This window comes from Myotis lucifugus, unplaced genomic scaffold (assembly GCF_000147115.1).
Source record: "Myotis lucifugus unplaced genomic scaffold, Myoluc2.0 scaffold_1230, whole genome shotgun sequence".
Taxonomy (NCBI): domain Eukaryota; kingdom Metazoa; phylum Chordata; class Mammalia; order Chiroptera; family Vespertilionidae; genus Myotis; species Myotis lucifugus.
The window spans coordinates 23,393-36,588 of NW_005872278.1; the positions used below are offsets into that span (position 1 = coordinate 23,393).

The window sequence follows — 13,196 nt, forward strand, 5'->3', positions numbered from 1 at the left end:
CGGCCCCAAGTGGCCAGGACCTGATAAATAACCACCCCTTTTCCTCATTTTTAAACATATTTTTATTGTTCTTATCGGTGTTGGTCAGTGGATAGAGCGTCGGCCTGCGGACTGAAGGGTCCCAGGTTCAATTCCGGTCAAGGGCATGTACCTTGGTTGCCGTCCCAGTGGGGGGTGTGCAGGAGGCAGCTGATCGATGTTTCTAGCTCTCTATCCCTCTTCCTTCCTCCCTGTAAAAAATCAATAAAATATACTTTAAAAATATTTTTTTATTGATTTCTGAGAGGAAAAGAGGGAGAGATTGAGATGGAACTGTCAGTGATGAGAGAGAATCATTGGTCGGCTGTGATGGAGCCTGCAGTCTGGGCACGTGCCCTGATGGGGAATCGAACCCTGGCCTCCTGGTTCATAGGTCGATGGTCAGCTGCTGAGCCAGGCCGGCGGAACCCTGTTTCAAATTTTTACCCACTTCCAGCTTAACCAGCTAGAGAAAGCTGTGTACACTGTTGCACCCTAACCAGTTATACAGAATGCTGTGTAATTGCATGTCAGAGAGCCTATACACACACACACACACACACACATACTAGAGGCCTGGTTGCACAATATTCGTGCACTGGTGGGGCGGGGGGGTAGGTCCCCTCAGCCCAGCCTGTGCCCTCTCGAAGTCTGGGAGCCCTTGGGGTATGTCCACTGCTGGCTTAGGCCCACTCCCCGCGAGGGTTCCTTAGCTCTGCAGGGGAGGTGCTCTCCAGCCATGAGCCTGGCTTCTGGCTGAGCAGTGCACCCCCTGTGGGGGAGCACACTGACCGCCAGGGAGCAGCTCCTACATTGAGCGTCTGCCCCCTGGTGGTCAGTGCACGTCATAGCAACTGGTCATTCCACCATTTGGTCGATTTGCATATTAGAGTTTTATAATATAGGATATTTTTATTTATTGATTATTTTTTTAAGAGGGGAAGGGAGAGCGAGAGCAAGATGAAAAAAAGAAAAACACAACAAAACAATTTATTGTTCCACTCATTTCTACATTCATTGGTTGATGCCTGCATGTGCCCTGCACAGGAGGGAACCTGCAGCCTTGGTGTGTCCAGAGGATGCTCTAACCAGCTGAACTACCCGGCCAGGGCTGGGAGTTTATATTATTTAAACATGTATCATCTGGTAGTAAACGTGGAGACCCTAGCTGGTTTTTCTACTCTTACCTACCTGCCCAAAATTTGCACATGACATGAGTTTATCCTGCATCAGAAATGAGCAATACTGCAGGGCTCCTAAATATGGACCAATTCATTTACGAGGAATTGCCGAGTGTTTAATTGCAATATTAAGTCAAGAAAACTCACAGAGCCCAGCTCGGTGCGGCTAGCAGTTGAGTGTCAACCCAGGAACCAAGAGGTCATCAGTTTGATTCCCAGTCAAGGGCACATGCCTGGGTTGCCGGCTCAATCCCCAGTAGGGGGCATGCAGGAGGCAGCTGATCAGTGATTCTCTTTCATCGTTGATGTTTCTTCTCTCTCTCTCTCTCTCTCTCTCCTCCTCTCTCCCTCTCTCTCCTCCTTTCCTCTTTGAAATCAATAAAAATATATTTTAAAAAACTAGGAAACTCAGAGAGATGAAGCTAGAAAGCAGAGAGGTGAGCACTGAAGGTGTAGGTGTAAAACCATGGACCAATGTCTGGGAGAATGTATTTATTTATATATCTATATCTATATCTATATATCTTTATTGTTGAGTATTACAGATGTACCCCCCTTTCCATTCATTCCCAGGCCTTCACCACCCTATTGTCTGTGACCATATGCATATAAGATCTTTGGTTACTCTCCCCCCACACCCTTCCCTCTGAGATTCGTCAAGTCTATTCCATGTTTCCATGCCTCCCATTCTATTTCATTCATCACTTTATTTTGTTCATTATTCCTTGTTCATTTATTTTTATTTTTAGATTCAATTGTTGGTAGATAAGTATGTACTGTGTCGTTTTATTGTTCACATTTTTTCCCCTTTATTTTTCTTCTTTTTCCTCTTCTTAAAGAATTCCCTTCAACATTTCTTGTAATACTGTTGTGGTGATGAAGAACTCCTTTGGCTTTTTCTTGTCTGGGAAGCTCTTTATCTGACCTTCAATTCTAAATGGGAGCTTTGCTGGGTAGAGTAATCATGGTTGCAGGTCTTTGCTATTCATCTCTTAGAATAGTTCTTGTCACTCCCTTCTGGCCTGCAAAGTTCCTGTTGAGAAATCAGTTGACAGTAGTATGGGTGCTCCCTCGTAGGTAACTAACTGTTTTTCTCTTGGTGCTTTTAAGACTCTCTCTTTGTCTTTAACCCTTGGCATTTTAATTATGATGTGACTTGGTGTGGCCCTCTTTGGGTTCCTCTTGTTTGGGACTCTCTGTGCTTCCTGGACTTGTAAGTCTATTTCTTTCACCAGGTAGGGGAAGTTTCCTGTCATTATTTCTTATAGGTTTTCAATATCTTGCTCTCTCTTCTCCTGGCACGCCCATAATGTGAATGTTGGTACACTTGAAGGTGTCCCAGAGGCTCCTTACACTATCTTCATATTTTCTAGATTCTTTTTCTTTTTGCTCTTCTGATTGAATGCTTTTTGCTTCCTCATAGTCCAAATCGTTTATTTGATTCTCAGAATCCTCTACTCTACTGTTAAATCCCTATAAATTACTCTTTATTTCAGTTAGTATATACTTCATTCCTGACTGGTCCTTTTTGATGTCTTTGAAATTCTCACTAAGATCCTTGACAGTCTCATTAAGCCACTTGAAGCTCTCATTAAGATCTTTGCGCAACCTTATAACAATTGTTGTGAACTCTGTATCCAGTAGTCTACTTGCTTCCATTTCATTTATTTCTTTTTTCTGGTGATTTCTTCTGTTCTTTCATTTGTGACATGTTTCTTTGTCTCCACATTTTGGCTGCTTCCCTATATTTGTTTCTATAAATTAGGTAGAGCTGCTATATCTCCGGAATTGGTAATGTGGCCTTGTGTAGTAGGTGTCCTGTAGGGCCCAGTGGTTTAGCCTCCCCAGTCACCTGAGATGGACACTCTAGGTGCACCCTGTGTGGGCTGTGTGCAGTCTTGTAGTTGAGCCTTGATTGCTGTTGGCATCTGGGAGGAATGGACCTTCAGGCCAATTGGCTGTGAGGACCAGCTGTGACTATAATGGAAGAACTGCAGTGCAGGAGGCACCCTATTGAGCAGGACTCATTTCAGTGGGGTTTTGATGCTCACTGAGTCTACCCCTTGAGTGTGTTGCTTGTGGATGTGTAGAGTTGTAATCTGGTGTGGTCTGAAGCTGTCCACCGGATGCACTGGCTCTGGGGCCTCCTGGGAGGTGCAGAGTCAGCCACTGCCTGGGGCCACCTGGCAAGAGTGACAGAGAGATCTGCAGATGGCTGCTATTTGTATTGGGCTTGGCAGTGCCCAGGTGAGGCCCAGCTGTGAAGCAAGGCAGGCTGGTGCTAGTGCTGGGTCTTGGGCCTTTCATTGATAGGTTTGGGGCACACTGATGCCAGCTGCTGCTTGTTTGAGAGATTTTAGGAAAGTCTGAAGATCTGGGAGCATTTAAATCATCTGCAGTAGTGGGGCTGTGCATCTGAGAGTGGAGTGGCTGGATTATTGGTATTTAACGAGTGGGCCTGCTCAGCACTGGGCTGTCAGGAGCCACTGGTGAAAAGGATGGCTTGAGAGCAGGGGACTTGTCAAGTGGTTCTGGGATCTTTCATTTTACCCCTTTGTTAATTGTTGTGGCTGTTGACAAGCAGATACCTGACTGCAAATGTTTGTCCTTGTATTTCCGTATTTCTGGACAGCGGTTTTTATAGCCCAATATGTTTATTCACTATAGATAAAAAGGAACTGGGGACTTTTAGTCACTTTAGCACATGATGTAACTAATGTCAAAGAATATTGAATGTCAGCGGTAATTAGAGGTTGTGGGGAGACATGATGTGAAGCTCCCAGCATGGGGCAGGCACCTGGCAGGACCCAGCAGCCGCGTGGTGCTCTGGGCCTTGACGTCTGCCCCTGGACCACGACGCAGAGACGCTGCTGATCCCATCAGCAGCCCCAAGGCCGTCGCTGTGACCTCTGTTTACTTCCCAGGTGTCTGTGACCTTCGAGGACGTGGCTGTGACCTTCTCCCAGGAGGAGTGGGTGCAGCTGGACGTGGCCCAGAGGACCCTGTACCAGGAGGTGATGCTGGAGAACTGCAGGCTCCTGGCGTCGCTGGGTGAGTCCGACCCCTCAGTGGGGGACCCGCCACTTCCTTATCCCCCGTCTGCCTCCGGGCCGGGCTGGTCGCGAAGGCCTCAGGAGCGGCTGCTGTGGCTCGTCTGGTTGGGTGTCATCCCCATGCACCGCAAGGTTGCTGGTTGGATTCCCAGTCAGGGCACAGGCCCTGTTTGCGGGCTGCATCCCCCATGGAGGCCGCCAATTGAATGTTATGCTCTCACAGCGATGTTTCTCTTTCTCTCCCTCTCCCTTCTTCTCTCTCTAAAAATCAATAAACTGTTCTTCCCCCCGCCCCCCATCTCCATCTACCTCATCCCACTTTCCCTCTAGCTGTCACCACACGGTTGTTCGCGCGTCACACTATGTCTGTGTGTTATATATATATAGTTTGTTTGTTTTTTTTGCTTATTCCATTCACCTTCTTTCATCCAGTTCCCCAGTATCGGTGGCCACTTTGATGGTCACAGCTGGGTGTGGGTGGTAGTGGCATCTGGTGGGCAGAGCCCAGGGATGCTGTACATCCTGCCATGGACAAGACCAGCCTCGGGCTGCTGGCCCCACAAGGGTGTTTGCTGGTTCTTCTTGAGTGGAGTGTTTGGGGGACAAGTGTCTAGTGCCAGAATCTTGATGTTTAATCCAACTCTGCTCCTGGAAAGCTGTGTGGCCTTGGGCAAGTTACTGAACCTCTCTGTGCTGTAGTGTGTTATTGGGAAAATGGGTTAATGTGACAGCTGCTTCTCAGGAGTGCGGCAGGGCACATGGGCGACTTGGGGAAAGGCTCAGAACAATGCCTGCTGTGACCAGGTCGGCACTGAGGACCCCCTGCTGCTCTGCTGTCGCTGTGACTCTCAGGACTCTCGTATCCTCGTGTCTGGACTCAGCGCCTCTGGGGCCTGGGTGGGGAAACAGCCAAGACAGCAGACAAGGCTAGACCGGGCCTTCCATGTTGTCTCCGCCACCCACCACTCTGTCGTCTTCGGCACATCATGTTACCTGCTTGAGCCTTGGCTTCCGCATCTATAACATGGGGCTGGTCACAGTGTGTACTTGCTGGTGATGCTCTGAGGAAATCCTGAGGTGGAATCTTCATCTTGTCTGTGGATCTAAAAAAAAAAAAAGACCTAGATCCTGGCCAGGTAGCTCAGTTGGTTAGAGCCTTGTCTGATACCCCCAGGTTGCGGGTTTGATCCTGGGCAGGGCACATACGAGAATCAGCCAGTGAATGCACACGTAAGTGGAACAACAAATCAGTGTTCTCTCTCTCTTTTTCTGTCTCTGTCTCCCTCTCCCGCACCCCCCTTTTTCTCTAAAATCAATACATGTTTAAAAATGGGGGGAAAAAATCAATGAAGACACATACCTTGTTTTGACTGAAAGGAGTAAATATTTTAGGTATGTCAGTTGTTTTCTCCAGAAGTTCATTTTGATTTTGAAACGAAATGATGCTTTTAAGTTGCTGACACAGTCCTCTGAGTATGATTACACTCTATATTAGTTTTTGACTTAGTATTAGGAATAGAAACTCCATGTCAGTATGGCCTGTCTTTGGTTTCAGGTCATACGTCAGCACTTTGTGTGGATGGAAGCAGCTTCCATCTGAGGTCTTGTCCCAGACTAGATTGAGAGATTTTATTTCCTTTCACAAATACCTTTATGTCTTCAATAGTGTAAAAAAAAAAAAAATTTTTTTTTAAATCCTCATGTCCTCTTTCCTTCTCCATGAACAGGGTGCCCTGTTCCCAGATCGCAGCTGATCTGCCAGCCGGACCCGGGGCCGGAGCTGTGGATGGTGAAGACAGATCTCTCCCGAGGCGTCTTTCCAGGTAGGAGCCGAGGCCCGGCAAACGGAGGCCCTGCTGCCCTGAGACCTTGAGGAGACCGCTCACTGGGAAGCTTCCTGTGGCCTGTCTGGTGGTTTGGAAGCCATGGAGCCCTTTTCCCAAAATATTTTTTTATTGATTTTTTAGAGGGGAAGAGAGGGAAACATTGATATGAGATGTGAGAGCAGAATAACTGCATGCTCCCTACTGGAGATCAAGCCTGCAACCCAGGCATGTGCTCCGACGGGGAGTCAAACCAGTAACCTTTCAGTGCATGGGATGACACCCAACCCACTGAGCCACACTAGCCAGGGCAAGCCATGGAGCCCTTTGACCTGTGGGTCCTCTGATGTCATGGCGGACAGAGGTGTAAAAGCTAAGATCTGTCTGGGGCTCAGAGTCTGGCTTGCTGATCGCCAGCTCTGCTGTAGTGAGTTGCACGATCTTCTTGTGTCTTTGTATAAGTTAAAAGTAGCTGCTGGGTCAGACAGGCTCCAGCATCTCGTTGCCCAGCATATGGTAGCTTTTTCTCACGTGGGGTCAGCAGGGAGCTCTGTGCCACATGGTTTTCAGGGACCCGTGTGGGTCCTATCATCAGTGTGTGGCTGTCAGGCTGTCTTGACATCCTCGAGCTGGCAGAGGAGACTGGAGAGAGGAAGGGAGGATGTCACACCCCCTCCCACAAACACCAGTTCCCCTCACATCCCATTGAGGCGAACTAGGCGTTTGGACACCTGGGTGTGGGGCTGGGAGTTGTGGTGAGGCTGTGTGTCCAGTCTGAGTCGCCGAACATTTGTTGGGTGTAGTCTGCTACACTCGGTCCGTCCCAGGAAGGTGCTAGTAAAAATGGTGTTTTTGTCATTGGGTTGTTTGGGGTGTAATCATGTGATGCATTAATGCATAAAACTGCTCAGCACAGCGTCTGAGACAGTGGCTCACGGAAAGCAAGCTATTGGTAGTATTTATTGCATCAATTGAGATAATCGTGTTACCCCCCCCCCCCCATTTTGTTAATGTGTGTCACACTGATCAATTGTCATGCGTCAAACCATCCTTGCATTACAGGAATAAACCCCGAGTGGTCATAGTGTATGGTCCATTAAATATGCTTCTGCATTTTAGTTTGCCGCTCTCTAGTTGAGGATTTTTGCATCAGTTTTCATGAGAGAGATTGTTTTGTCTGCAGTTTTGTTTTCTTCTAGTACTTTAGCTTTATTATCATGATACTGATAGTCTGAGAATGAGCTTAGACGAGTTTGAGAAGGATTGGTATTAGTTCTTTAGAAATGTTTGGTAGAATTCGCCAGTAAAGTTACCAGGTCCAGTGTTTTACTTTGTTGGGAGATATTTGATTAGTAAATCCAATCTCCTTAATTATTATAGGTTCATTCAGATGTTCTATTTCTCCATGAATAGGTCTTGGTAGGTTTTGTGTTTTTCGGAATTGGTCCATGTCACTTAGGTTATCCATTTTGTTGGTGTACAGTTGTTGGTAGTATTGTGTTTCAGAAATTCTTTTTTTTGTTTATTTTAGGTTTTCTAGCTCTTTATTGATATTTCCATTTTGTTTAGACATAATTTTCTTTATTTTCTCCATATCTTCCTTCAGTTCTTTGAACTTCTTTAAGATGGTCTCTTAAGTATTTTACTTATCTAATTTATTATTATTATTTTAAGACTAAAGCAGCTGATATTCCCAGGTGATTTCCCATCCAAGTACTAACCAGGCCCAACCCTGCTTAGCTTCTGAGATCAGAAAAGATAGGGTACGTTCAGACAAGATGATTTTTAAAAGTCTTTGTCTAGTACAGTGGTTCTCAACCTGTGGGTCGCGATCCCTTTGGGGGTCAAACGACCCTTTCACAGGGGTCGCTTAAGACCATCGGAAAACACATATATAATTACATATTGTTTTTGTGATTAATCACTATGCTTTAATTATGTTCAATTTGTAACAATGAAATTGGGGGGCACCACAACATGAGGAACTGTATTAAAGGGTCGTGGCATTAGGAAGGTTGAGAACCACTGGTCTAGTAGGTCTACATCAAAGTGTTTTTCAGAGTTTTTGGAGGGATTCCAAACATGCGTTTCCTCAGGGACTCATTAAACTCCCTAAACTGATGTTGATGATACATGCATGAAGTATTTCCAACCTAGGGTTTCACCTGGCTTCAGGGTCCAGAATTTTACTGACTTATTTCACATGCACCGTTGATTGACTAATTACCTACATGACACAGTCTCCTGCCCCCCTCTTTTTCCAGAAGCCCAGTTGTTATCATATAGCTCAGTGTCCCAACCCTCTAAGCATATGGTTAGTCTTTCTAGCATGGCTAGGCCTTGCCCTGAGTCATCTCTTCGGCATAAACTATATAGGGGCCCAAGTGAGTTACCTGTTTGCATAAATATCCTCCCTGGAGCTGACTGTTTCTTCTCATCACTCCGCCCTGTAACCCAGCTCCTTCCCTTTGTCTCCCATTCAAGGTGTCCATAGTCCAGGGACTAGGAAAGAAAAAAATTGCAGTCCTTGTATTCAGAGATAAAACAAGCAGACACTGAAAGCACTATTTTCACCTTTTTTTAAATCAATGAAATGGTGGGGAATTTGTGTGTGTGTGTGTGTGTGTGTGTGTGTGTTTGTGTTTATGTTGGCATTACTAACAGGCCCTTCTTTCAGGTGAGAAGGGAAAAGCTAGAGTCACAGAACCCACTACATGTGAGCTTGCCCTGTCTGAGAGAGCCTCCCTTCTGGAGCAGCTAACACAAGGAGCTAAATCCCCAGAAGACTTCCAGGTGGACCAAACCACGGATCAGAATGGGCCCTTGGAAGTGCGAGAGGGACAGTGGGAATCAGGGATAGACCTGCAGAAGGAGAAGCTTCCTAGGAAATCCCGCTCTGAACATGGCGGCTGGGGGACAGCGGAGGGTGTGCATGCGAGGACTGTGCAGGGGCAAGCCCCTGCACTGCGAGCTCTCCTGGAGCATGGCTCATGCATATTAGGTAAAGATCGCATGACTCAGGAAGACGAAAGTATCTTCAAATGCAATGAATGTGGGAAAGTGTTTAACAAGAAACGCCTCCTGGCTCGACATGAGAGGATTCACTCCGGAGTGAAGCCCTATGAATGCACAGAATGTGGGAAAACCTTTAGTAAGAGCACTTACCTCCTTCAGCACCACATGGTCCACACAGGGGAGAAGCCATATAAGTGCATGGAGTGTGGGAAGGCCTTCAACCGCAAGTCACACCTGACACAACACCTGCGGATTCACAGTGGAGAGAAGCCCTATAAGTGCAATGAATGTGGAAAGGCCTTCACCCACCGCTCGACTTTCGTCCTCCATAACAGGAGCCACACTGGAGAGAAGCCCTTTGTGTGCAAAGAGTGTGGAAAAGCCTTCCGAGATAGGCCAGGTTTCATTCGGCACTACATCATCCACAGCGGCGAGAACCCCTATGAGTGCTTCGAGTGTGGAAAGGTCTTCAAACACAGGTCATACCTCATGTGGCACCAGCAGACTCACACTGGGGAGAAGCCCTATGAGTGCAGTGAGTGTGGGAAAACCTTCTGTGAGAGCGCGGCCCTCATCCACCACTACGTCATCCACACGGGGGAAAAGCCCTTTGAGTGCCTCGAGTGCGGGAAGGCCTTCAACCACAGGTCGTACCTCAAGAGGCACCAGCGGATCCACACCGGGGAGAAGCCGTACGTGTGCGGTGAGTGTGGCAAGGCCTTCACCCACTGCTCCACTTTCATCCTGCATAAGAGGGCCCACACTGGAGAAAAGCCTTTCGAGTGTAAGGAATGTGGCAAAGCCTTCAGCAATCGGGCCGACCTCATCCGGCACTTCAGCATCCACACTGGAGAGAAGCCCTATGAGTGCGGTGAGTGTGGGAAGGCCTTCAACCGCAGGTCAGGCCTCACGAGGCACCAGCGGATTCACAGCGGAGAGAAGCCCTATGAGTGCATGGAGTGTGGGAAAACCTTCTGCTGGAGCACTAACCTCATCCGACACTCCATCATCCACACTGGGGAGAAGCCCTATGAGTGCAGTGAGTGCGGGAAGGCCTTCAGTCGTAGCTCATCCCTCACTCAGCATCAAAGGGTTCACACTGGGAGAAACCCAGTTGGTGTAACAGAAGTGGGAAGACCCTTCGCCAGTGGACAATCCTCAGTCAACCTCCAAGAACTCCTGTTGGGGAAAGACTTTTTGAATGTAAACACTGTGGAGAATGTTTTGCCAGAAGAATCACCGTACTCAGACCCTAATCATTCATACCAAAGAGAAACCCCAGGGTTGTCTTCCCTGTGAAAAACCCGTTGCAAGATGTCAGTGGTCTTCTCATGAGTCATGTTGGAAACTGACCCCGCCTGGAGCCTTATTCTACGTGTGGGAGTTTATTCAGGAGAGAGACCCAGTGGTTATCAGGCACTTAGAAAACTTCCCACTCTATCTTTCTCCTTAGTTTACACGGCGGTGTTATCTCAGGAATTTCTTCTTTAAAAAGAAGGGAGAGACTCGGAAGAGAAAAGGAACTACCGCCAGTTTCTTCAGACTCCGGCCACGCCTATGGCACTTGGTCATGGATTTCTTAGTCTCGTTGGCAGGAGGAGAGCGTTGTGTGAGAGGTGAAGGACTAGGGTCTGTATGTGTCTTGTACACACGTTCACTGCTGTCCATTGTCCAGAAAGTAGACAGTTGAAGGCAGGTCTGAAAACTTTCAATGAACATCCTTGTTCTAAAACATCATCTATTCTTGAAGAAAAAAAAAATCCTTACCCAAGGACATGTTCCCATTACTTGTAGAGAGGGGTTGGGGGGAGAAACCCCCAGCGGTTGCCTGCCAGACACATCCCAACCAGGAATCAAACCTGCAACCTAGGCATGTGCCCTGACTGGGAATTGGACCCACTGTCTTTCAGTGTATGGGGCAGTGCTCAACCAACAGCCACGCCAGCAGGTCACTGTCTCTACTCTTAAGGAGATTAATTTTTGTGTGAATATGAAGGCTTGAACCATAAATACTTTTTTTTTTTTGAGGGGAGATGTACACGTATGGACAGTCACATTTTATTGCACCGGGTAACACTGGGTAAGGCTTTGCTTTTTAAAGAACAAATCTTCACGTGGTTTTAAAGACCCAGTACTTGGACATTTTTTGGTCCTGTACTGTTGGTTGACTTGATTGCTACAGTTATATGGTAAATTTTTTAATTGGGTAAAGTGATTCTTTTATCCACATTTTTTTATTTGAAACTTACTTATCACTCCTACTTTAATTTCTATATAAAGTTTTAGATATACGTGATTTTTTTTTTACCCCCAAAATATCAAGTTTTGATAGAAATTGAGTTAAATTGGCAGGTGGCTCAATTTGTTGAGAACAGGCATCTTGACTGCATTGAGTCTTCCAGTTATTTAACATGGTGTGTGTCTATATTGCAGCATTGTGTATCTCCTTGCTGTTTTATAAAGGTCAATAACAGGTCTTGTCCAATTTTTATCAGTCTTTGGTATTATACAAATCATTTTTGGATGTTATTCTGGCATCCTGCAAACTTTCTGAACTGTAACCATTTATGTGTTAGAATGCTTGGGATTTTTCTACAAAGAAAAATAGGGATAGTTTTTATTTTTTCTTCTCCTCTGCATTACCTCTTCTTTTTCCTGTCTTACTGCACTAGCTAGGATTTCCAATATAATGTTGAGTAGAAGTAGTGAGAAAGATATTCTTGTTGGTCCCTCATATTAGAGGGAAAACACTCCGTTTTTCATCATTAAGTCTGATGTTCGTCTTAGGTTTTCTTCATAGAGGTTTCTTACCGAGTTCAGAAGGTGTCCCATGTTCCTAATTTCCTGAGGTTTTTTGTTATCTTGGACGGGTGTTGAATTTTGTCAAATGCTTTTTCTCTCTTAGTTGATATAACCATGTTTGTTTTTTTCTGTAGCCTGTTGGTATGATATTTTAAATATTTTTTCTTTTTTCCCCATCACCATTTACCCTATACCCTCTTCCACTTCCACCCACCCCATCTTTTCCTCCCTCCCCCCACTCCTCACGGCTGTTTTAAATATTGAACCAGCTTTCTATCCTTGGAATGAGCCCTACTTGGTCATGGCGTCTAATTATTTTTATGTATTACAGTATTCAGTCTGCTAATATTTTTACTGAGGAAGATTTCCTCTATTTTCATAAAAGATAACAATATTTAGGTTCTTTTCCTTATTTCTGTTCTTTGGTTTTGCTTGTTTGGTTTTCTGTACTGTCAGTGTCTGGTTTTGGTGTGCGGGTGGTACCGCCTCCCAGCCGGTGCTGAGAGCTGCTCCTTCCTCTGTTGTTTAGAAGACAATGCGTAGGATTGATTTTACTTGTTCTTTTAATGTTTGGCAGCATTCTCCAGAGAATCGTTTAGTCCTGGAGGTTATTCTTCTGGATGCTTTTTAATTAGGTATTTATTTTATTTAATATGGATAGAACTATTTAGAGTATCTATTGCATATTGGATGAATTTTCATTGTCCTTTTCTAGGGATTATTCTACTTCATGTAAATTTTTTATTTGCTTCAAGTACTCTTTTATTATTATTTTGGCAGTAGAATTTGTTTATTACCCTGTTTTATTCCTGATATTGATTTCAACTCTTTATTTTGTCAGTCTTCTTAGTACTTATCACTTTTTTATCATTTCAAAGAACCAGCACTTTATATCGGTGTTTGCTTGTTACCTTTCTGTTCCTAATTTCACAGATTTCCTGATCTTTAGTATATTCTTTTTTGTACTTGCGTTGGTGGTGTTTTCCTCTAGTTTCTTGAGGTGGATGCTTAGGTTATTAACTTGAGATTATTTTTCTATTGTAAGCATTAAATTCTATCATTTTCCCCCAATGCACTGTTTTAGCTTCATCTCAAAAGTTTTGATACATTTTAATTACATTTCATTCAGTTCTAAATATTTCTTCATTCAAGACTTCTTCTCTAAACCATGGATTATTTACAAAGTATGTTGTTGACTTTTTAAATGTGTGGCATATTTCATGCTCTTTTTCTAAAATAAGTTTTTATTGATTTTTAGAGAGAGAGAAAGGGAGAGGGATAGAAAGATAGAAACATTGATGAGA

The 13,196-nt window shown here is 45.2% G+C and overlaps 2 protein-coding genes across 2 annotated transcripts in view; both read left to right on the plus strand.

Moving 5' to 3' along the window:
* LOC102425016 (aurora kinase C-like) overlaps positions 1–517 on the plus strand; it is a 12,157-nt gene extending 11,640 nt beyond the window's left edge. The window contains exon 7 of the mRNA XM_023748253.1: positions 476–517. Coding sequence (XP_023604021.1) covers positions 476–517 — 42 coding nt within the window. The remainder of the gene's footprint in view (positions 1–475) is intronic.
* Positions 518–4,036: 3,519 nt separating this feature from the next.
* LOC102425328 (zinc finger protein 805) lies at positions 4,037–13,196 on the plus strand. Its single transcript, XM_023748255.1, has 3 exons — positions 4,037–4,250; positions 5,980–6,075; positions 8,753–13,196. Exons 1-3 carry the CDS (start codon positions 4,217–4,219, stop codon positions 10,387–10,389), a joined length of 1,767 nt encoding a protein of 588 aa, XP_023604023.1. The 5' UTR covers positions 4,037–4,216; the 3' UTR covers positions 10,390–13,196.